This window comes from Erinaceus europaeus, chromosome 12 (assembly GCF_950295315.1).
Source record: "Erinaceus europaeus chromosome 12, mEriEur2.1, whole genome shotgun sequence".
Lineage (NCBI taxonomy): Eukaryota > Metazoa > Chordata > Mammalia > Eulipotyphla > Erinaceidae > Erinaceus > Erinaceus europaeus.
Window position 1 is genome coordinate 77247169 of NC_080173.1, and position 22155 is coordinate 77269323.

General features: G+C 39.6%; 1 protein-coding gene across 1 annotated transcript in view; it reads left to right on the forward strand.

The window, feature by feature from the left end:
- TAOK1 (TAO kinase 1) overlaps window positions 1–22155 on the forward strand; it is a 108200-nt gene that overhangs the window by 55418 nt on the left and 30627 nt on the right. Inside the window, 4 exon segments of the mRNA XM_060204063.1 lie at window positions 7696–7787; window positions 14814–14907; window positions 19233–19314; window positions 19571–19738. Coding sequence (XP_060060046.1) covers window positions 7696–7787; window positions 14814–14907; window positions 19233–19314; window positions 19571–19738 — 436 coding nt within the window.

The following is a 22155-nucleotide window of genomic DNA, read 5'->3' on the forward strand; positions in this document are numbered from 1 at the left end:
ATATAGACTCCACTATCTTGAGGAATTTTCCATCTATTCCCATTTTTTGTAGTGTTTTGATCATAAAGGGATGTTGTATTTTCTCAAAGGCTTTCTCTGCATCTATTGATATGATCATGTGTTTTTTGGTCTTGCTTTTGTTGATGTGGTGGATCACATTGATTGATTTATGTATATTAAACCAACCTTGCATGCCTGAGATAAACTCCACTTGGTCATGATGAACAATCTTTTTAATATACTGCTGTATCCGGTTGGCTAGAATTTTGTTCAGTATTTTGGCGTCTATGTTCATCAGAGATACTGGTCTGTAGTTTTCTTTTTTGGTTGTGTCCCTGTCTGCCTTTGGTATCTGAGTGATGTTGGCTTCATAGAAGCTGGCAGGGAGTATTCCAGTGTCTTCAATCTTCTGGAAGACTTTTAAAAGTAGAAGTATTAGTTATTCTTTGAAGGTTTTGTAGAATTCATTTGTAAAACCATCTGGTCCAGGACTTTTATTTTTGGGGAGATTTTTGATAACTGTTTCAATTTCATTAGCTGTGATGGGCCTGTTCATGTTATCTACTTCCTCTTTACTTAGTTTTTGGAAGTTGGTAGGTATCTAGGAAATCATCCATTTCTTCCAGGTTCTCTAGTTTGGTGGCATATAGTTGTTCATAGAAGCTTCGCATGTTGATATGTTGAATTTCTGCAGTGTCTGTTGTGATATCTCCTCTTTCATTTACTATCCAATTTATTTGGGTCTTCTCCCTTTTTTGTTTTGTGAGTCTGGCTAAAGGTTTGTCGATTTTGTTCACTCTTTCAAAGAACCAACATTTACTTTTGTTGATCTTTTGTATGGTTTTCTTATTTTCAATGTTATTGATTTCTGCCCTAGCTTTAGTGATTTCTGTCCTGGTTGCTTTAGGGTTCCTCCTCCTCCTCCTCCTCCTCCTCCTCCTCCTCCTCTTCTTCTTCTTCTTCTTCCTCTTCTTCTAGGTCTTTAAGGTGTGCAATCAGGCTGTTTATTTGTGCTTTTTCTTGTTCCCTAATGTGTGCTTGTATGCTATGAACTTCCCTCTCAGTACTGCCTTAGCTGTGTCCCAAATATTTTGATAGCTTGTGTCTTCATTTTTGCTGAACTCTCAAAACATTTTGATTTCTTCCTTTATTTCCTCTTTGACCCAGAAGTTGTTAAGGAGTGTATTATTGAGCTTCCACATTTTGGGACTATTACTAATCTTGTGTTGATTGGTAAGTGTTAGCTTAATTCCACTGTGGTCTGAGAAGATGCTTGGGATGATTTCAATGCTCTGAATTGGCTGATGCTGTCTTTGTGGCCTAACATATGGTCTGTCCTTGAGAATGACCTATGTGGATTTGAGTAAAATGTGTATTCCAGTTTCTTGGGATGAATGACTCTGCAAATGTCCAATAGTTCTAGTTTATCTATCTCTTCATTTAGCTCCCTTAGGTCTTTATTGATTTTCTGCCTGGATGATCTGTCAAGTTGAGAGAGTGGGTTGTTAAAGTCCCCTACTATGACTGTGTTGCTGTTACTATATTGCTGTAGCTCTTTCAGTAGACGTTGGATGTATTTAGATGGCTTCTCACTGGGTGCATAGATGTTAATAATTGTTAAGTCCTCTTGATTGACTGTTAAGGACATTTATACTTTAAACATCAAATGCAGATTTGGAATTCTGCCATTACATCCGTTAATTCATTTGTCGCCCCTCTATTTCTTGCTGTTAGTATGAGAGTGAAAAAATTGAAGTGGGAGGAAAAACAAATTCTAAGCATAAAAGTTGTGGTATATAGTGATTTATATATTCTTTCATATATATATGAAAGATTGGAGGTAATGAAGAACCTGACATCACTCTGGTATATGTGCTGCCAGGGACTGAACTCAGAACCTTATGCTTGAGAGTTTAATGCTTTATCCTCTGTGCCACCTCTAAGACCACAGTGATTTATATTTTCTTTTTTTGTTTTTTGCCTCCAGGGTTATGGCTAGGGCTCTTGGTGCCTACATCACAGATCCACTGTTCCTAGAGGCCATTTTTTCACTTTTATTGCCCTTATTTATCATTGTTGTTGCTGTTATGGTTGTTATTATTGCTGTCGTTAATGTTGGATAGGACAGAGAGAAATTGAGAGGATAGGAAGACAGAGAGGGGGAGAAAAAGATGAATACCTGCAGGCCTGCTTCACCACTTATTAAGTGAGCCCCCTGTAGATGTGGAGCCAGGGGCTCAAACTGGGGTCCTTATGCCGGTCTCTGCACCATGTGCATTTAATCTGCTGCACTATAGGCCAGCCCCGGTAATTTATATTTTCTAGGGCCAGGTGGTGGCACTACTGGTTAAGCACACATGTTACAGTGTGCAAAGGCCCAAGTTCAACCCCATTGTCCCCACATGCAGGGGAAAACTTCATGAGTGGTGAAACAGGGCTGCAGGTATCTCTCTGTCTCTCTCCCTTTCTCTGTCTCCTCCTCTCCTTTCAATTTCTGTAATAAAAATAAATAAATGAAATATATTTTCTGATTGGCATAACCATAAAGACTGATTTTGTTCATTTGTATATCTGATAGTGTGTTTTACTGAGTGACTAATTCTGCAACACCAAATTTAAAAAATCTGTAAAGTATAGTTACAGTATACTGTATCTGTGTGTACATGGAGTATATTCTTTGCTATTAAATCCATAAAATTTGGGGTGGGGAGATAGATAACACAATGGTTACATAAAGAGACTCTCATGCCTGAGGTTCCAAGGTCCCAGGTTCAATGCTCCACACCATCATAAGCCAGAGTTGAGCAGAGTTAAAAATAAAAAATAGGGGAGTTGGGCAGAAGCGCAGCGGGTTAAGCGCAGGTGGTGCAAAGCGCAAGGACGGGCATAAGGATCCCAGTTCGAGTCCCCGGCTCCCCACCTGCAGGGGAGTCGCTTCACAAGCAGTGAAGCAGGTCTACAGGTGTCTGTCTTTCTGTCTTACTCTCTGTCTTCCCCTCCTCTCTCCATTTCTCTCTGTCCTATCCAACAACAATGACATTAATAATAACTACAACAATAAAACAACAAGGGCAACAAAAGGGAATTAATAAATAAATATAAAAATTTAAAATATAATAATAAAATTTGTCAACTCAAAAGGTGAAAGAGGATATATACATAGTTCTTATAAATTAATTGGAGATAAGTGAAGTTTTTGAAAATTATTAGATTCAGAGAGTGAAAGAAATTATGGCACCAAGCTTTTTTTTAAATAAACATTTTAAAGTATAGATATATGTATGAGAGAGACCGACAGGGGATTGAACTTGGCCAAAACTTTCTTGAATGTAGGGGGGACTCAGACCTGGGTTTTGCACATAGCAAAGCAGTTTGTACCCAAGTGAGCTATTTTACCAACATAATTTTTGAAAAATTTAAGAGGTCAGCCAGGAGGTACCTTATCCATTTTGTTAGATTCTGGATTTGATCCCCAGCACCACATGGGAATACCATAATCAGCACTAAAGGGATCTCCAGGGATGGTAGAGCAGTGCATTTGCATCATTGTTTTCTCCCTCTCTAAATATAAAGAATATTTAAAAAGTTAGATAGAGGAGACTCATTGATTGTATCACATATGCACAAGACTTTGATCATTCTCCACAGCAATAAAAATACATTTCACTCCCTCTGTTGTACATGACCAAAAAGTTTTTGCACAATTTCTTTCATCTTCTGTAAAACAAAGGTGTGTGCCTGGGGTGTTGTTCAGTGGGTAGTGCATAGGACTTAGGCACATGAGGCAGTGTTTGCTCACAAACACAATGTATGCCAAGAGTGTTGCTCTGGTCTCTTTCTCACTTTGTAAAATAATTCTTTTTGTGATTTAAGTGTTGTTTTTTTTCCCCTTTTGTTGCCCTTGTTTATTGTCGTTGTTATTGCTGTTGTTGTTGGATAGGACAGAGAAATGGAGAGAGGAGGGAAAGAGAGGGAAAGAGAAAGATAGACACCTACAGACCTGCTTCACTGATTGTGAAGTGAACCTCCTGCTGGTGGGGAGCCAGGGGCTCAAAACGAACCGGGACCCTTACTCCAGTCTGTGCACTTTCTGCCATATGCGCTTAACTTATTGCGCCACTGCCCGGCTCCCCAAATAATACTCTTTTTAAAGCAGTTCCAAGGAGTAAACACATGGCTTAACATGAAAGTCATACATTCTACCACTAAGCCACCTCCATCAGCCCTAGTATTTTTTTTAATTGTTTAATTAGTTATTTAGTGTAGTGGTTCACAAGATCCTAAGATTACAAGCGGTATAGTCCCACACACCAGTAACCACCATAGTTCTCCCAACATTTTAGAGACTGAAATACTTCTTTTTTAAAATTAATTTTTGATATAGCTTGTTACAAGATTGTAAGATTACATAACACACCTACCACCAAAGTTCTGTATTCCGCCCTCCCCTTCTAGTTTTCAAAAATAACCACCATAGTTCTCACAAAAATATAAGAAACACACACACACACACACACACACACACACACACACACACATTTTTTTTTTTTAGCACTGCTTAGCTCTGACTTATGGTATTGCAGGGGATTGAACCTGCGACTTTGGAGCCTTAGGAATGAGAGTCTCTTTGCATAACCATTATGCTGTCTACCCCCACCCTCAAAATAATTTTTATGGGGGAAGCAGGTCATTGCACATGAGTTAGCCAAAAGAGCACATGTGCAAGGATTTGGGTCTGAGCCCTAAGCAAACGTAATAATATTTCCAGGGAATCTATGGAGCACAGTCCTACAGTGTCTTTCTCTTCTAGCTCTCCCTCTTTATCACTTTCTGCTTCTCCCACTATCCAGTGCAAAGAAAAGAAATGGCCCCTAGGAGTGGTGGAGTAATGCAGGCAGTAAGCCCTAGAGCTTATCCTGATAGCCAAAATAGACCTCCTTAATGGTTCCCTTTTAGCAATTAATAATAAATATATTAAAAGTTGCCTCTGGAAATTACTGCAATAAAAAACAAAATTACTCATTTACCTTTTTTTTAAAGACTTAATATGTGAGAGAACCAAAGTATCACTCTGACATATGTGATGCCAGAGGTTAAACTATCTTATAGAAATGGTCAACCATTGTTCTACATATCTAATGTGCCTAATATCAAATATAAATACAAATTAAAATAAGGCAAAATACTACCAAGAATATTAAGCTGTAATTGAAGGTAAGTAGTGTATTTTATAGCCAAGATACCTATAAGACTGATAATTGTATGCTTGATTTAAATGTGAGCTGTACTAGCTACTTTTATCATGAAACACCATTCTTATTTAAAAGAAAAAATAACAAACTATTATTTTGGTCTTTCTTGTTCTGGCAGATATTTTCTTACTAAGTGGGTAGTGTTTGTGACTTCAAGTCACAACTGATGGTATTTAGTACAGTAGCAAAATTCCATCTTTAAAGGGATATAGAAATAGCTCATTGGGTAGGGTGCATTTGTTGCCATGCACATGGCACAGGTTTAAGTCATGGCACTACAGGGAGGTGCTGTGGTACTAGAGTTAGAATCAGTGAAATCGTGCATGGGCAGGGCCAACACACACACACACACACACAATCATTTTACAACTAGAAACCAGAATTTTCCTTTTTTTTTTTCTTTGTTAACTTTATTCATTTAATCGAGACAGACTGAGAGGAGAGGAGAGGGAGAGAGGGTTCAACACCTGCAGCCCCGCGTCACCACTCGTGAAGCTTTCCTCTTGCAGTTTGGTATCAGGGGCTTGGACCTGGATCCTTGCACACTGCCTGGCCCCCTAAAACCAGAATTTTTTTTTATATTTATATTCCCTTTTGTTGCCCTTGATGAGATAGAATGAAAGAAAGAACCAGACATCACTCTGGTACGTGTGCTGCCGGGGCTTGTGAGGACCTCATACTTGAAAGTCTAGTGCCTTAGCTACAGCGCCACCTCCTGGACCACACTTTGTTGTTGTTATTGATGTCGTTGGATAGGACAGAGAGAAATGGAGAGAGGAGGGGAAGACAGAGAGGGGCAGCGAAAGATAGACACCTGCAGACAGACCTGCTTCACCGCCTGTGAAGCGACTCCCCTGCAGGTGGGGAGCCGGGGGCTCGAACTGGGATCCTTACTGGTCCTTGTGCTTTGCACCACGTGCACTTAACCCACTATGCTACCGCCCGACTCCCCAGAATTTTTTTTCTTTATTTATTTATTGGATAGAGACAGCCAGAAATCAAGGGGGAAGGGGTGAGAGAGGGAGAGAGAGAGAGAGAGAGACCCCTGCAGCCCTGCTTTAACCACTCACAAAGTTTTTCCTTTGTAGTGAGGACTGGGGGCTAGAACCTATGTCCTTGTGCATTGTAACATATGTGCTCAACCAGGTATTTCACCACCCAGCCCCACCAGAATTTTTTATATATAAATATTTATTTATTCTCTTTTATTGCCTTTATTTTATTGTTGTAGTTATTGTTGTTGTCATCGTTTTTGGATAGGACAGAGAAATGGAAAAAGGAGAGGAGGAGAGAAAGAGAGACACCTGCAGACCTGCTTCACCACCTGTGATGAGACTCCCCTGCAGGTGGGGAGCCAGGGGCTCGAACTGGGACTCTTAACGCTGGTCCTTGCGCTTTGCACCACCTGTGCTTAACCTGCTGCACTACTGCCTGACTCCCCAGAATTTTTCTAATGGAATTCTAAAATAGAATTTTTTGGTAACCACTGGTTTTAATCATTAAACAGTATTAGGATTTGAAAGTGTAAAATATAGCCACCCCTGCTTTGTAGCACTCTTCCTTTAGGATGTTGTTAGCTGATTGTGACAAATGGTGAAAAGTCACACTATATTAGCAGTGACAAATATTTGCTTCACAACTGTATTGATGTATTTATTTACTGTGTAAACATTCTTTAGAGGCTGGGCAGTGGTGCATTTAGTTGATCACATATATTACCATGCACAATGACTGACCGGGGTCAAGTCCTGGGTTCCCACTTTCAGGGGGCAAGCTTCATGAGTGGTAAAACAGTGCTGTAGCTATCTGTCTCTCTTTCACTCAATCCCTGTCTCCTTGTTCCCTCAATTTCTCTCTGTCTCCATTCAGTAAATAAATAAAACTTCTTTTAAAAATTTTTTTTTACGCCGGGCGGTAGCGCAGTGGGTTAAGCGCACATGGCGCGAAGCACAAGGATCTTTGTAAGTATCCGGGTTCGAGCTCCTGGCCCCCACCTGCAGGGGAGTCACTTCACAAGCGGTGAAGCAGTTCTGTAGGTGTCTTATCTTTCTCTCCCCCTCTCTGTCTTCCCCTCCTCTCTCCATTTCTCTCTGTCCTATCCAACAACAATGACAACAACAGCAACAATAATAACTACAACAATAAAAAACAACAAGGGCAACAAAAGGGAAAATAAATAATAAATATAAAAATATTTATTTATTTATGAGGAGAGGGGTGGAGAGAGAGAATCAGACCATCTCTGGCATGTGCAGTGCTGGAAATTGAACTTGGACCTCATGTTACCTTCTCCACTGTGCCACATTCAGGACCACTACATAAAAATTCTTGTGTCTAGATGTATATTGGCTAGAATCCATGCAGGTGTATTCCACCTAAATGGTTGCTGCTCTTTTAATAGATATATTTTTGAACTTATTTCAAATGACATTTTATGTTTTAGGATGGCCCCAGAAGTAATTTTAGCCATGGATGAAGGACAATATGATGGCAAAGTAGATGTATGGTCTCTTGGAATAACATGTATTGAATTAGGTAAGCATTGTTCTTTATTAGTATAGAGTGAAGTTTTGATCAATGTTGTGCTTCAATTTCTATACCAAAGTACATTGTTTCATATGTAAGTTATTAAGGGGAGTAATACATTTCCTAAGTTTGGCTTTAGTTATCTGGTAATTTATAATATATAATATAATGTAATTTATAATTCTTCTGTAAAGGCAAAGAGGGAGATTGAAAGGTAGGTCAGAAAGAAGATGTAGTGAACCTTAGATGCCTCTCAGCATGCACAGAGACATTAAACTAGTTGAAGATCTGAAAAACTGTTCCCTTCAAATTTGCTAACATTAATACTGATTATTAATATATAAGATTGAGTGATATATAGAACTTGCTTCAAAATAATTGAGGATAGGACTTGGGAGCTAGCTCTCCCTATAAAGTATATCCCTGCCAGGCTTGAGGTCCTGGGTTTGAGCCTAGCACAACCATTGATGGTACTGCAGGAGCTCCATGAATGGTAGAGTGGTGCTGTGATTTTTCTCTTCTCACTATCTGTCTCTGAAGAATGACAAAGACAACCAGTAGCATAGGATTTCATGTGTATAAGGCCTAACACTTCCAAAATAGTAATTTTTCTTGCTTTTTTTTGCTGGTACTTTGCACCTGACTGATTCCACCACTTCCAACAAATATATATTACTTTTAAGATAGACGGGGAAGACAGAAAGGGAGAAAGGTAGAGAGATGGAAAGATGCCATAGACAGCTCCACCATATGCACGTGAAGCTTCCCTTATGGATAGTATTACCATGTCATGGTCAGGGCCTCAAACCCAGGTCCTCAAGCATGGTGAAATGTCACTCCACCAGGTGAGCTATCTCTTGACTCAAAGATAATGACTTTAGAGGAATCTAGATAGTGGTAGAAAAATCAGCATATAAATGATCTTGAGGTACAGATAAACTAACAAACACAAAAGCCTAAAACCTAGACTGTGAGGACAGAGAAACCTTCACATAATAAGTAAAGGTCTCTGCTTAATTCCAAACACCTGACCACTGCTGCTGCCTATCTCAGAAACATAATCTGTCTTGAATTAGGAGAGTGAGTATTGTCCATGCTACCCAAAGCAATCTACACGAACCATGAACAAATAGAAAATTCTGAACAGAGTGATTATATCATTTTTCTTTTTTTGGTGTGTGTGTGGGGGAGGTGTTATTGTTTATTTCTTTTGGAACCAAGGTTATTGCTGGGGCTTGGTGCCTGTATGATGAATCTGCTTCTGGTGGCTTCTCTTCTCTTTCCCTTTCCCTTTGCCCTTCCGTTTGCCCTTCCCTTTCCACTTCCCTTTCCCCTTAGTTCACCACTTGTGGAGCTTCCCCTCTATTGGTGGGGACTAGGAGCTTGAAAATGGGACATTGCTTGGCAAATGAGTGCACTCAAACTGTGCAGTATCACCCAACCCCTTCATCATGTGTTTTTTATTAAAATTTCAGTCAAGAACTTATAGCCTACATATGTAGTTGACTATGCCATCTATTAATTATACTGTTAGTTTAGAGCATATCCCCATCATGGGTGGGGGTAGGTAGCATAAAATTTATGCAAAGAGACTCTCATGATTGAGGCTCTAAGGTCCTTTGTACCACTATAAACTAGAGCTGAGCCGTGCCCTGATTAAAAAAAAAAAATTCCCATCATTAAATGAAACAATACACTGCTAGTACAGTGATTGACTTACTTATCAAGAAGCTTTCAACATACAGAAGTCTAGAACCAGATGACTTCACTAGTAAATTCTATCAAACATTGAAAGAGGAATTTATAAATCAGAGAGAGAATCACCAGGTCCTGTACATGTCACAGCATTGGGCAATAATCCAATACTATGTTGCCTCTGTGTCTTATCTGTTGGGTTGTTGGAAAAGTCATGACACATTTTTGCCTAGAAAAAACTCAGAAAATTAGGGTCTGGGTAGTGGCACAGTGGGTTAGGCATTGGGTTCTCAAGCATTGAGGTCCTTAGTTCATATCTCGGCAGCACATGTACCAGAGTGATCTCTGTTCTCTCTCTCTCTCTCTCTCTCTCTCTCTCTCTCTCTCTCTCTCTCCAATCATTTCTCATGAATAAATAAGTAAAATATTTAAAGAAAGGAAAGAAAAGAAAAACAGAAAATAGAGGATTTCATGGAGACATGGCCATGGAATAGCAGCAACTGAAAGATCACACACAAACAATTAGATAAGGCAGCGAGAAAATACCACAACCTCACAACTTTTGAAGAAATTTAATGAGCCACAGGTTTGTGCAGGCATATTTGGTAAGGGGCTCAGGATAATCTTTCCAAGACGAAATCAGTTTGAAGAAGGAGCCAGCATCCAGCAGCCAGCTGTGGGCATATGACACCAATTTGGTAGACATACAGCTGAACACAGGCTCAGCCTGAGAAAACATGAAAAAATCAGGTTGGAAACTAAAACTGTGTGGCCTGCTCAGACTGCTGCAGAGGGCTGCTAGAGGACAGAGTAAAATGTGAAAGTAGGGGAGTCCGGCAGTAGCGCAGCGGGATTAAGCGCACGTGGCGCAAAGCACGTGGCGCAAAGCACGAGGACCGGCTAAGGATCCTGGTTGGAGCCCCCGGCTCCCCACCTGCAGGGGAGTCGCTTCACAGGCGGTGAAGCAGGTCTGCAGGTGTCTTTCTCTCCCCCTCTCTGTCTTCCCCTCCTCTCTCCATTTCTCTGTGTCCTATCCAACAACCAGCGACATCAATAACAACAATGATAACTACAACAACATTAAAAAGACAGCAAGGGCAACAAAAGGCAAAAATAAATAAATAAATAAATAATTTAAAAAAGAAAAAAATATGAAAGAAGGAAGCAAGAACCCATTTTGTAAACCTGCCATGGCTATATGGAAGACTCTGTTCACCAACAAACATATAAAAGACACAGCCACATCACCACCTGCTGGCTGAACAGCAGAAATCATGCTTAACCAAACATGGGAAATTTTTCAGCTATTCAAACTCACAACAATTTGGATAAAATGTCTGAGTTTGAATTCAGAAAGACGATTATGAAGGCAATTCAAGACTATAACCATAACATACCAACACAAATTCAGGATCTCAGAGGTAATTTCACCAAAGAGTTACAAGACACACAAAGAAAACTCCAAACAGAGCTACAGGATATGAAGGCTACTTTAAATGTAGTTGAGGCTTACATAAGGAACCTAGTAAGTACAACAAACCAGCTTGGAAGAGACTATCAGGGATAAAAGATAAAACGACCACACACTCTTGACTGTAAAGCTTGTGGAGAGGAAAGGTTTATGGAAAATGAAGCAATTCTCTGTGAAAAACAAATGTGAGAATTATTGTGATACCTGAGGATGAAGAGGAGAGAGGAGCAAAGAACATATTCAGCAAAATCATAGCAAAAAGTTTTTTTCCATACCTGGGCAGCATTCAAAACATAGACATCCAGGAAGCTGAACAAACATCCAAGTTTGTAAATCAAAAATGGTTCACACCACGATACATACACAGTAAAACTATCCAAAAGTAAGGCTGCTAAGGAAAGGAAGAATCTGACATACAGAGGTAGAACCATCAGGCTTTCATCATACTTCTCATCACAACCCCTAGAGACAAAAAGGGGGTGGAATGACATATTCACAATATTAAAAAAAAAAAATTACCAGCCACAAATACTCTGTCCTGCCAAAGTAGTCAAGTATGAAGGAGAAATTAAAATTTTCCCAAACGGGAGCCGGGCAGTGGCACACCTGGTTGAGTGTACATGTTACAATGTGCAAGGATCCAGGTTTGAGTTCCCAGTCCCCATCTGCAAGGGAAAAGTTTCACAAGTCGTGAAGTAGAGCTGCAGGTGTCTGTCTCTCTCCCTCTCTATCAACCCCTTCCCTCTCAATTTCTATCTGTCTCTATCCAATGAACAAATAAAGACAATTAAAAAAAAAAAGGACAAAGAAAAAAAACTTAAAAAAAAATCTTCCCAAACATACAGAAACTGGAGGAATTTACTACCAATATTCTGGTTTGCACAAGTTAGTAAAAGGAGCCCTCCATGAAAAGAAGCAAAGGATCTCCAACTCTAAATGAGGTGATCAGGAGTAGAATAGATCCAGTAACACAAACAACAGCAACAGAAGAAAGCAAATAGCATAGAAAAGCAAAGGCAAAATGGACAAGAGTGACATGACCAATTGTGGTGAACCAAGGTCAGTTATCAAAGACCTAGTTATTGGAACAGAAACTCTTAAGATCTCAATGCCTCACCTTGAGTGGAACCTGAAGGAAAAGTGTTGTGTGGGATGAGTTGACAAGAAAGAGATAAATACTGGATGACCTCCTATGTAGGTGGGAGCTGGCAAACAGGGTCAGAAAGGGAGAACATAGGGCAAATCTTTGACTGGGATTGGTGTACTCTACCAAAGCAAGGGGCTCTGGAGAAGAATCACAAGAGGGGAGTTGTTGGGAGCAGGAAGCTGTAGGTTGGGAGTGAGAGTATATTGCAAATACCCATCATGGAAATTGTGCCCATGTGTATACAACTGTGCTGTAAACCATTAACCCCCTAGTCAAATGGGGGTGTGGGGGAATCCATCATGACTTTACCGACAAAAATCATGAAATTGGGGCCAGGTGGTGGCACACCTGGTTGAGCACACGTTACAATGCACAAGGACCTGGGTTCAAGCCCCAGTCCCCACCTGCAGGGGGAAAGCTTCACAAGTGGTGAAGCAGTGCTGCAGATGTCTCTCTGTCTCTCACCCTCTCTATCCCTCCCTTCCCTCTCAATTTTCTGACTGTCTCTATCAATAAATAAAGATAATTAAAAAAATCATGAAATTAAAGAACAAAACTAGCATCATCCCTTACCCTGTCTTCAAACTGTTAAAAATATATAGTAATTTTTTGTTCTTTACCACAACACTGTCCAGCTTATAGTAGTGCAGGGGATTGAACCTGGGACCTGGGCGCCTCAGACATGAAAGTCTCTGCATAACCATTATGTTATTGCTTCCACCCTAAAACTATAGTAATTAAAACATATGTTGCATAAAAACTTAGATAAATGAAGAAAACCCAGTTGGCCAGGCAGTGGCATACCTGGTTAAGCACACATAATACCATGTGCAGGGTCCTGGGTTTGAGCTTCCCATATGCAGGAGGCAAGCTTCTTGAACAGTGAAGTAGGTCTGTAGTGTCTATCTTTCTCTCTTTCCATTTCTACCTTCCCTTGCCCTCTCAGTTTCTCTCTGCCCTATTAAATCAAATAGAAAAAATAAACCCACATTTATTTGGCCAATTTGCAATAGAAGAGTTAGTGGAGTGGTTAGGTCAGTGGCTCAATGGATGAAGCATTGACCTTTCAAGCATGAGGTCCCAAGTTAAGTCCCTGGCAGCACATGTACCAGAGTAATGCTCTGGTTCACTTTCTCCTCCTATCTCTCTTACTAATAAATAAATAGAACCTTTTTTTTTTTTAATATTTACTTATTTTCCTTTTTGTTGCCCTGGTTTTTTATTGTTGTTGTAGTTATTATTGTTGTTAATTGACGTCATCATTGTTACATAGGGCAGAGAGAAATGGAGAGAGGAGGGGAAGACAAAGGGAGAGAGAAAGTCAGACACCTGCAGACCTGCTTCACCGCTTGTGTTAAGTGCACACATTAAGGACCTAGGTTCAAACCCTCACTACAGAGAGGAAATTTCATAAGTGGTGAAACGGGCCTGCAGATGTCTTATCTCTCTCCCTCTGTATTTCCCACTCCTATCTCAATTTCTCTCTGTTCTGTCAAATAAAATAGGGAGGAAAAAGTGGCCACTAGGAGCAGTGGATGTTTCATGTAGACACTGAGCCACAACGATTACCCTAGTAGTAAAAAATTGAAGGGAGGAGCTCAGGAACCCATATACTTGATGATTATCGTGGTTATAACTTTTATCTGAAGACTAGTAAAATATTAACAAGTTCAACAGAAAAAAGAAGATTTTAAAAATTGTACGGGGAGTCAGGTGGCAGCACAGGGGGTTCAGTGTACATGGCGTAAAGTGCAAGGTCTGGCGTAAGGATCCCAGTTTGAGCCCCTGGCTCCCCACCTGCAGGGGAGTCGCTTCACAGGTGGTGAAGCAGGTCTGCAGGTATCTTATCTTTCTCTCCCCCTCTCTGTCTTCCCCTCCCTCTCTCCATTTCTCTCTGTCCTGTCCAACAACAACAATAACTACAACAACAACAATAAAAAAAAAAGCAAGGGCAACAAAAGGGAATAAATAAATATTTTTTTAAAAATAATTTAAAGGGAGTCGGGCTGTAGCACAGCGGGTTAAGCGCAGGTAGCGCAAAGCACAAGGACCGACATAAGGATCCCGGTTCGAACCCCGGCTCCCCACCTGCAGGGGAGTCGCTTCACAGGTGGTGAAGCAGGTCTGCAGGTGTCTGTCTTTCTCTCTGTCTTTCTCTGTCTTTCTCTCTGTCTTCCCCTCCCTCTCTCCATTTCTCTCTGTCCTATCCAACAACGACAACAATAATAACTACAGCAATAAAACAACAAGGGCAACAAAAGGGAATAAATAAATAAAATAAATTAAAAAAATTAAAAAATAATAATAATTTAAAAAATCAATGTAAAAATCAACTAAATTAAAAATAGAAAAAATCATTGACACAAAAGCTAGTTTTTGAAAAAGTTATAAGCACTGATAAACTTCTAGACAGATTGAGCTAGAAGAAAGAAAACAAAATGCCAGTAGCAAGAATGAGAGGTAGGCATACTTACTCTAACAGGCTAAGTTACCTCCTGGACAATGAATTTTCTTGCTTTTAGGAATATACATTAAAATATTAAGGGATAGTGTTATGTTATCAATTTGCTCTTCAGTGATTCACTTGAGAAAATTCTCTAATACTACTTAAAATTTGTAGATGTTTGAAAATTTCTCAATATCAAATACTTTTTTAATGTAGTAATACTTGCATATTCTTATGTTGCAAGCACATAATTTAACAAAAGTCTTTTTTTCCCAGCTGAAAGGAAGCCTCCTTTGTTTAATATGAATGCAATGAGTGCCTTATATCACATAGCCCAAAATGAATCCCCTACACTACAATCTAATGAATGGTGAGTATTGCTGAGAAATAAATTACCTAACATTGTATAAATTAATTTTTTTTTTTCAAAATTGTATTAGAACTGCTTCATTTTAGTTAGGACAAATGTATTGCCTAAATAAATACTAAATTTGTTTTGGGGTAGGGGCAGACAGCATAATGATCATGCAAATACCTGAGGCTCTAAAGTCCCAGAATTAATCCCCTGCACCAACATTAACCAGAGCTGAGCAGCAGTACTCTGGTAAAATAAATAAATACAAATGAATATTTTTTACCCTTATGTTATATTTACCTTTTTATTATCTGGTTTTCATAATATATATAACACAGTTCAGAATAAACAATAGGTGATGTTCAACGGAATCAAAAGTTTGTTTTTTTTTTATAGAAATTAACTTATTTATATTTTACCATTTAGGTTATTGCTAGGGCTCAGTGCCTGCCTAGCTCCACTGTTTCGGTGGCCTCTCCCTCCCCCCCTTTCCTTTTTTGATAGAGGAGAAAGAGACAGGAGAGATCTGTAGCACTGTTCTACTGTTCACGAAACTTCCCCTCTGCAGATGGGGACCAGGGGCTCTAACCCACTTGCACAAGATAATGTGCTCTTATTGGGTGAGCCCCTTCTCAACTCCCAAATTTTATTTATTTTTAATTTTTTAAACCATATTGTATGTAAACCAGTTGAACTGCTTGCCTGGCCCATTTTTATTTTATATTTTGAGAGAGAGAGAGAGGTACACAGATAACTAAGGCACACTCCACCATCCATAGAATTCTCTTGGTGCTGTTCATCATGCTCCCATATGTTGCCTGGGGTCAGAACTCAGGACTTCATTCATGGTAAGTCACATACTTTACCCTCTGAGCCATTTTTAAGCTCCGACAAAAAATATTAGAATTTTGTTCTTTGAACTGTAGATATATATAATAAATGGCCTGACTCAAATTATTATATTTTATAATAAAATATATAGATTGATATTTATAATGAAAATATATAGATTGAGGGTGGATTATAGTTTATACTATAAGCTAAAATTACTTAGAATTATTAGATAATTTTTATATTTTGAATTATTTTATTCACAATATGTTTCTCCTAGTGCTTTGATTTAATGCAATTAACTTTATTCATGTATAGAAGTTAATGAAGAAGGGGTCAGGTGGTAGCACAGAGGATTAAGTGCAGGTGGCGCAAAGCACAAGGACATGTGTAAGGATCCCAGTTCCAGCCCCCTGGCTCCCCACCTGCAGGGGAGTCGCTTCACAGGTGGTGAAGCAGGTCTGCAGGTGTCTTATCTCTCTCTCCCCCTCTCTGTCTTCCACTCCTCTCTCCATTTCTCTCTGTCCTATCCAGCAATGACATCAACAATAATAACTACAAAAACAACAAAACAATGGCAACAAAAGGGAAAATAAATAATTTTAAAATAATTTTTTGAAAAGAAGTTTATGAAGAACAGATTGATCATTTTAGGAAACTAAAATTTCTGGGGCTGGGTGCCCCACACACCTGTATCACGATAGTGCACAAATACATGGGTTCCAGTCCCTGCTGTCCACTTGCAGAGGGGATGCTTCATGAGTTGTGAAGCAGATTTGCAAGTGTCTGTCTTTCTCCCTCTCTGTCTCCTTTCCCCCTCTCAATTTTTCTCTGTTCTGTCAAGTAGAAAAGAAAAAAGAAAGGGAAAAAAATGGACAAGAGTGGTAATTTTTCTATTGCCTTGTGGCTATAGAAAAGAAAGAAGAGGGGAGTCGAGTGGTAGTGGAGTGGGTAAGTGCACATGGTGCGAAGCGCAAGGACCGGCGTAAGGATTCCAGTTCAGGGCGGGGGAGACAGCATAATGGTTATGCAAACAGACTCTCATGCCTGAGGCTCCTAAGTCCCAGGTTCAATCCCCCACCCCACCATAAGCCTGAGCTGAGCAGTGCTCTGGTGTTTCTCTCTCTCTCCTCTCTCTCAAAAATAAAAAATTAATTTAAAAAATTTAAAAAAAAAAAAGGATTCCAGTTCAAACCCCGGCTCCCCACCTGCAGGGGGTTTGTTTCACAAGCAGTGAGGTAGGTCTGCAGGTGTCTGTCTTTCTCTTCCCCTCTCTGTCTCCCCTCCTCTCTCCATTTCTCTCTGTCCTATCCGGCAACAGGGACATCATTAACAACAATAATAATAACCACAATGATAAAACAACAAGTGCAACAAAGGGGGAAAAATAGCCTCCAGGAGTAGTGGATTCATAGTGTAGGCACCGAGCCCCAGCAATAACCCTGGCAGCAAAAAAAAGAACGAAAAGAAAAGAAAGGAAAGGAAAGGAAAAGAAAAGAAAAGAAAAGAAAAGAAAAGAAAAGAAAAGAAAAGAAAAGAAAGACACTTAGGCTGTGGCACACCAGGTTAAGCACATGTGGTGCAAAGCTCAGGGACCAACAGAAGGATCCTGGTTCAAGCTCCCAGCTACCTGCAGAGCATAGCTTCACAGGCTGTGGAGCAGGTCTGTAGGAGTCTATTCTTCTCTTCCCCTCTATCTTCCCTTGCTCTCTCAATTTATCTATCCTATCCAACAACAAGAACAACAAAATGAAAAAAAAGATGGCCAGCAGGAGCAGTGGATTACTAGTGGAGGCACTGAGCCTCTGCAATAACCCTAGAGGCAAAAAAAGAAGATAGAATTTCTATCAGAGGAGCCGGGCAGTAGTGCAGCAGGTTAAGCACACGTGGCGCAAAGTGCAAGGACCTGTATAAGGATCCCAGTTCGAGCCCCTGGCTCCCCAACTACAGGGGAGTTCCTTCAGAGGCAGGGAAGCAGGTCTGCGGGTGTCTTTCTCTCCCCCTCTCTGTCTTCCCCTCCCCTCTCCATTTCTTTCTGTCCTATTCAACAACGATGACAGCAATGATAACTACAACAATAAAACAACAAGGGCAACAAAAGAGAATAAATAATAATAATAAAAGAATAGCTACCTATTTAATAGGTATTTTAAAATTCACAAGTAGATATCTGAATTAGTAATACTTAATTGTATAGGGTTTATGTAATTAATATGCATTAATTTACCTTACTGCTTTTGTAGAGATATACAGAAGGGATCTTGGTACATAAATTATTATTATTATGTGTATGTTTTAGGTATATTAAGTACAGACTATCTTTAGTCCAATACTTTTAGAATTTTAAACTGCAAAGAACTTAAATCTCATTTAATTATTGAAAACAAATATTTTATTGCTCACTGCCTTACTCTAAACTCTTCAATAGCACTATAATGTTGAAGACATCTAATATTTTATAAAATAGTTTAATTGGTTTTCTGAACTTACGGACATATAAAACTCCACATACATAGAAAATCCATAATCTGTGGTCCGGGAGGTGGCGCAGTGGCTAAGGCACTAGACTCTTAAGCATGAGGTCCTGAGTTCAGTCCCCGGCAGCACATGTACCAGAGTGATGTCTGGTTTTTTCTCTATCTTTCTCATTGATAAATAAATAAAATCTTAAAAAAATGAAAATCCATCATCTAAGAATGAATCAAGAGCCTCACATAAGCATATTACTGCTAAACAGCCACTCTGGCCCTATTTCTTATTCTCTACACTGAGAGAGACACCAAAACACTGCTCCACCATCCAGGCAGTTACATTTTGTATATGATCCATTGTGTGCCCCAAGGTGCTGTGACTAGTACTGGGGGGTATATGGTAAGGCCTGCTGACCTGTCTTTCCTTTTGGACATTTTATCCATTTGCTCAGAGACCACAAATACTCAGGTATAATCTTTTTTTTTTTTTTCACACAGCCTGGGAGGTGGTATAGCAGCTAGAGTATCTAACCATTGAGTTGAAGGCCCCAAATTTAATCCCAGACATCACATGTGCCAGAGTGATACTCTGATTTGTCTGCCTATCCTCTCTTTCTCCGCCCCCCTCCTTCTCATTTAAAAACTTTTTCTTTTTTCAATGTTCTCTGCATAGCAAACATGTTCTGAGACATTTTATATAGAAGATGATCCTAGGAGGAACATGGTTTTAAAGAAAATAAATAAATTGGAAAGAATGTTACCTTTGGATTGAATACAAAAGAGAGAATGGGGTGGGGAGCCTTCGTATAGGAACTGTGATGTTTAATATATTTAAGGAAGAATTTAGATTTACTTTGACAATGGTGAATTTGCTTGCTTTAAATAAATGTTCATAAATGTTCATATTTGTCTGAAATGTATATATCTGCTTTTTTTTTTTTAATTACCATCATCAACCCTGCTACCAGTAGACACATGCCTTGACTTGTGGATGTGTTTTTAAAAGAAATGTTCACTTGATACTTTCCTTTGCAATAGGTCTGATTATTTTCGCAACTTTGTAGATTCTTGCCTCCAGAAAATCCCTCAAGATAGACCTACATCAGAGGAACTTTTAAAGGTCAGTTCTGTTATGTTCTTAAATCTTTCTACCCTAAAGAAGTTATTCAAAATAATAGTTTGTGGGTCATAACAGACTCAGTGTGTATGTGCATCTTATATGTACACTTTTGTTTTGTAAAGAGAAATGTGATAGAGTTAGATAGCTTTAGAATATTAATCTATTATGGTAATGTAGGATTGTAACTTTAGGATCTGAGGAAAGGAGTACATTTGTACTGACTGAAACTGACTTTCAACTTCTACTTTTAATCTAGCACATGTTTGTCCTTCGGGAACGCCCTGAAACAGTGTTAATAGATCTCATTCAAAGGACAAAGGATGCAGTAAGAGAGCTGGATAATCTGCAGTATCGAAAGATGAAGAAACTCCTTTTCCAGGAGGCACATAATGGACCAGCAGTAGAAGCACAGGAAGAAGAAGAGGTAGTAATAACTTAGAAATAATGTTTAGTTTCCTTTATCTATTTTTTTGCTATGCACTTTGTTCTGCAAATAATCTTTTATGATGATGTTTCTCAAATTATTTTCTTAACAGTTTTTTATCTGTCTTTATTTATTTGATAGGCATAGCTAGAAATCGAGAGGGAAGGGGGAATAGAGAGGGAGACAGATATACACATGCAGCCCTGCTTCACCACAAATGAAGCTTTTCCCCTGCAGGTGAAGCCTGAGGGCCAAACCCTGGTCCTTGTGCATTGTAACATGTGCACTCAACCAGTTGCACCACCACCAGTCTTTAATGTTCCAGGTTTGCTTGGATTCTCTTTTAGATGTATTTTTTTTTATCTCTACTAGGAAAAAAAAGAAAAGATTAATTTATGAGAGTAGGGGAAGAAACAGTGGGAAAGAACCAGAGCGTCACTCCAGTACATACAGTGCCAAGTGTCTGGACTTCAGACTTAGGAGTTCATAGCTCCATCCTTTATACCATCTCCCTGGCTGCTTTTCTTATAAGAGAAAGGCAGGGGACCAGGTGGTGGCATACCTAGTTAAGTTCATACATCATAATGCCCAGGGACCTGGGTTCAAGTCCCCAGTTGCAGCAAGGGAGTTTCACAAGCAGTGAAATAGTGCTACAGCAGTCTCTGTTCTCCTTCTCTAGCTCCTCCTCCCTCTCAGTTTCTTTTTCTAAAATAAATATTTAAAAAGAGAGAGATAAAGACAGAGATCAGAGCACTGCTTCTGAATTTAATCCCTTCACAGTTCATATTGGCATGCAATAAAAGTTCTTTGGAGTCTTTTACTAAATAAACCTGTTAAATTTTAATTTATTTCATCCCTCTTGGATTTCTTGGTCACCAACTTTTTTTTTTTCCTGATTTCCAGTGATAACCTTGGTGACAAAAAGAAAAAAAAAACAAACTAAAAGTGGTCTGAGAGGTGATGCAGTGGATAATGCATTGGATTCTCAACCATGAGGTGCCAAGTTCATTCCCTGGCATCTGGTTCTTTCTCTCCCATCTTCCTCATGAATAATAATTAATAATAATAATAATAATAACCTAAATAAGTATAAAAGACTATCACAGAAAATAAATAATGGAGTCGAGCAGTGGCGCAGTGGGCTAAGCGCACATGGCACAAAGCGTAAAGACCTGTGTAAGGATCTCGGTTGGAGCCCCCAGCTCCCCACCTGCAGGGGGTTCGATTCACAAGCAGTGAAGTAGGTCAGCAGGTATCTATCTTTCTCTCCCCCTCTCTGTCTTCCCCTCCTCTCCATTTCTCTCTGTCCTATCCAACAATAATAACAGTGTCAACAGCAATAGAAAAGGCCTCCAGGAGCAGTGGATTCACAGTGCAGGCACTGAGCCCCAGCAATAACCCTGCAGGCAAATAATAATAATAAAGCAATCCTTTTTGTCCATATACATATGCAGTAAGAATTGAACTCCTGGTCTTACACATGCAAGTCTTATGCTCTAGCTGCTGAGCCACCTTCCCAGCCACAAGGGTTTTTTATTTATTTATTTTAATATTTTATTTATTTATTCACTTTTGTTGCCCTTGTTTGTTTTTTTTTTTGTAGTTATTATTGTTGTTGTTATTGATGTCATTGTTGTTAGATAGGACAGAGAGAAATGGAGAGAGGAGGGGAAGACAGAGAGGAGGAGAGAAAGATAGACACCTGCAGACCTGCTTCACCGCCTGTGAAGCGACTCCCCTGCAAGTGGGTAGCCAGGGCCTGGAACCAGGATCCTTACTTGGGTCCTTGTGCTTTGCGCCACGTGCGCTTAATCCCGCTGCACTACTGCCCGACTCCCAAGGCTTTTTTTATTTAACTCACAGCTTTTAGTTTTATTTTGCAAGGTTCTTTGTCATTATAAATCAAATTGGACTGTTTTGGATATATGAAATATTTTAGCAAAGTTGTGATTGATGAGATTATAGTAAAATCTATAACAACACCTCTGTTAGGACAGATCTATAAGAAAAATTTAGTGGGACCAAGGGTGATACACCTGGTGGAATGCACCTTACAATGCGTAAGGCAGGGTTTAATCAGCATAGGAGACTCCACAGTAGGGCTTCTTCATGTATTTGAGGTTTGTGTTCTACCACTGAACCAATTTTCTTTTTTCTTTTTTAAAATGTTTTTTTTTTATTTTAATGTTTTATTTATTTATTATTGTACAGACATTGAGAGGGAGAGAGACAGAGATACCTGCTGCAGCCCTGCTTCACCACTCGTGAAGCTTTCCTTCCACAGGTGGGGACCATGTGTGTGCTTAACCAGGTGCACCACTGCCTGGCCCCCCCACTGAACAAATTTTGTAGCACAGTTTATATTTTGTGTGAGAAGTAGGAGAGGGAAAGAGTGGAGAGCAGGGGGAGAAAGACCG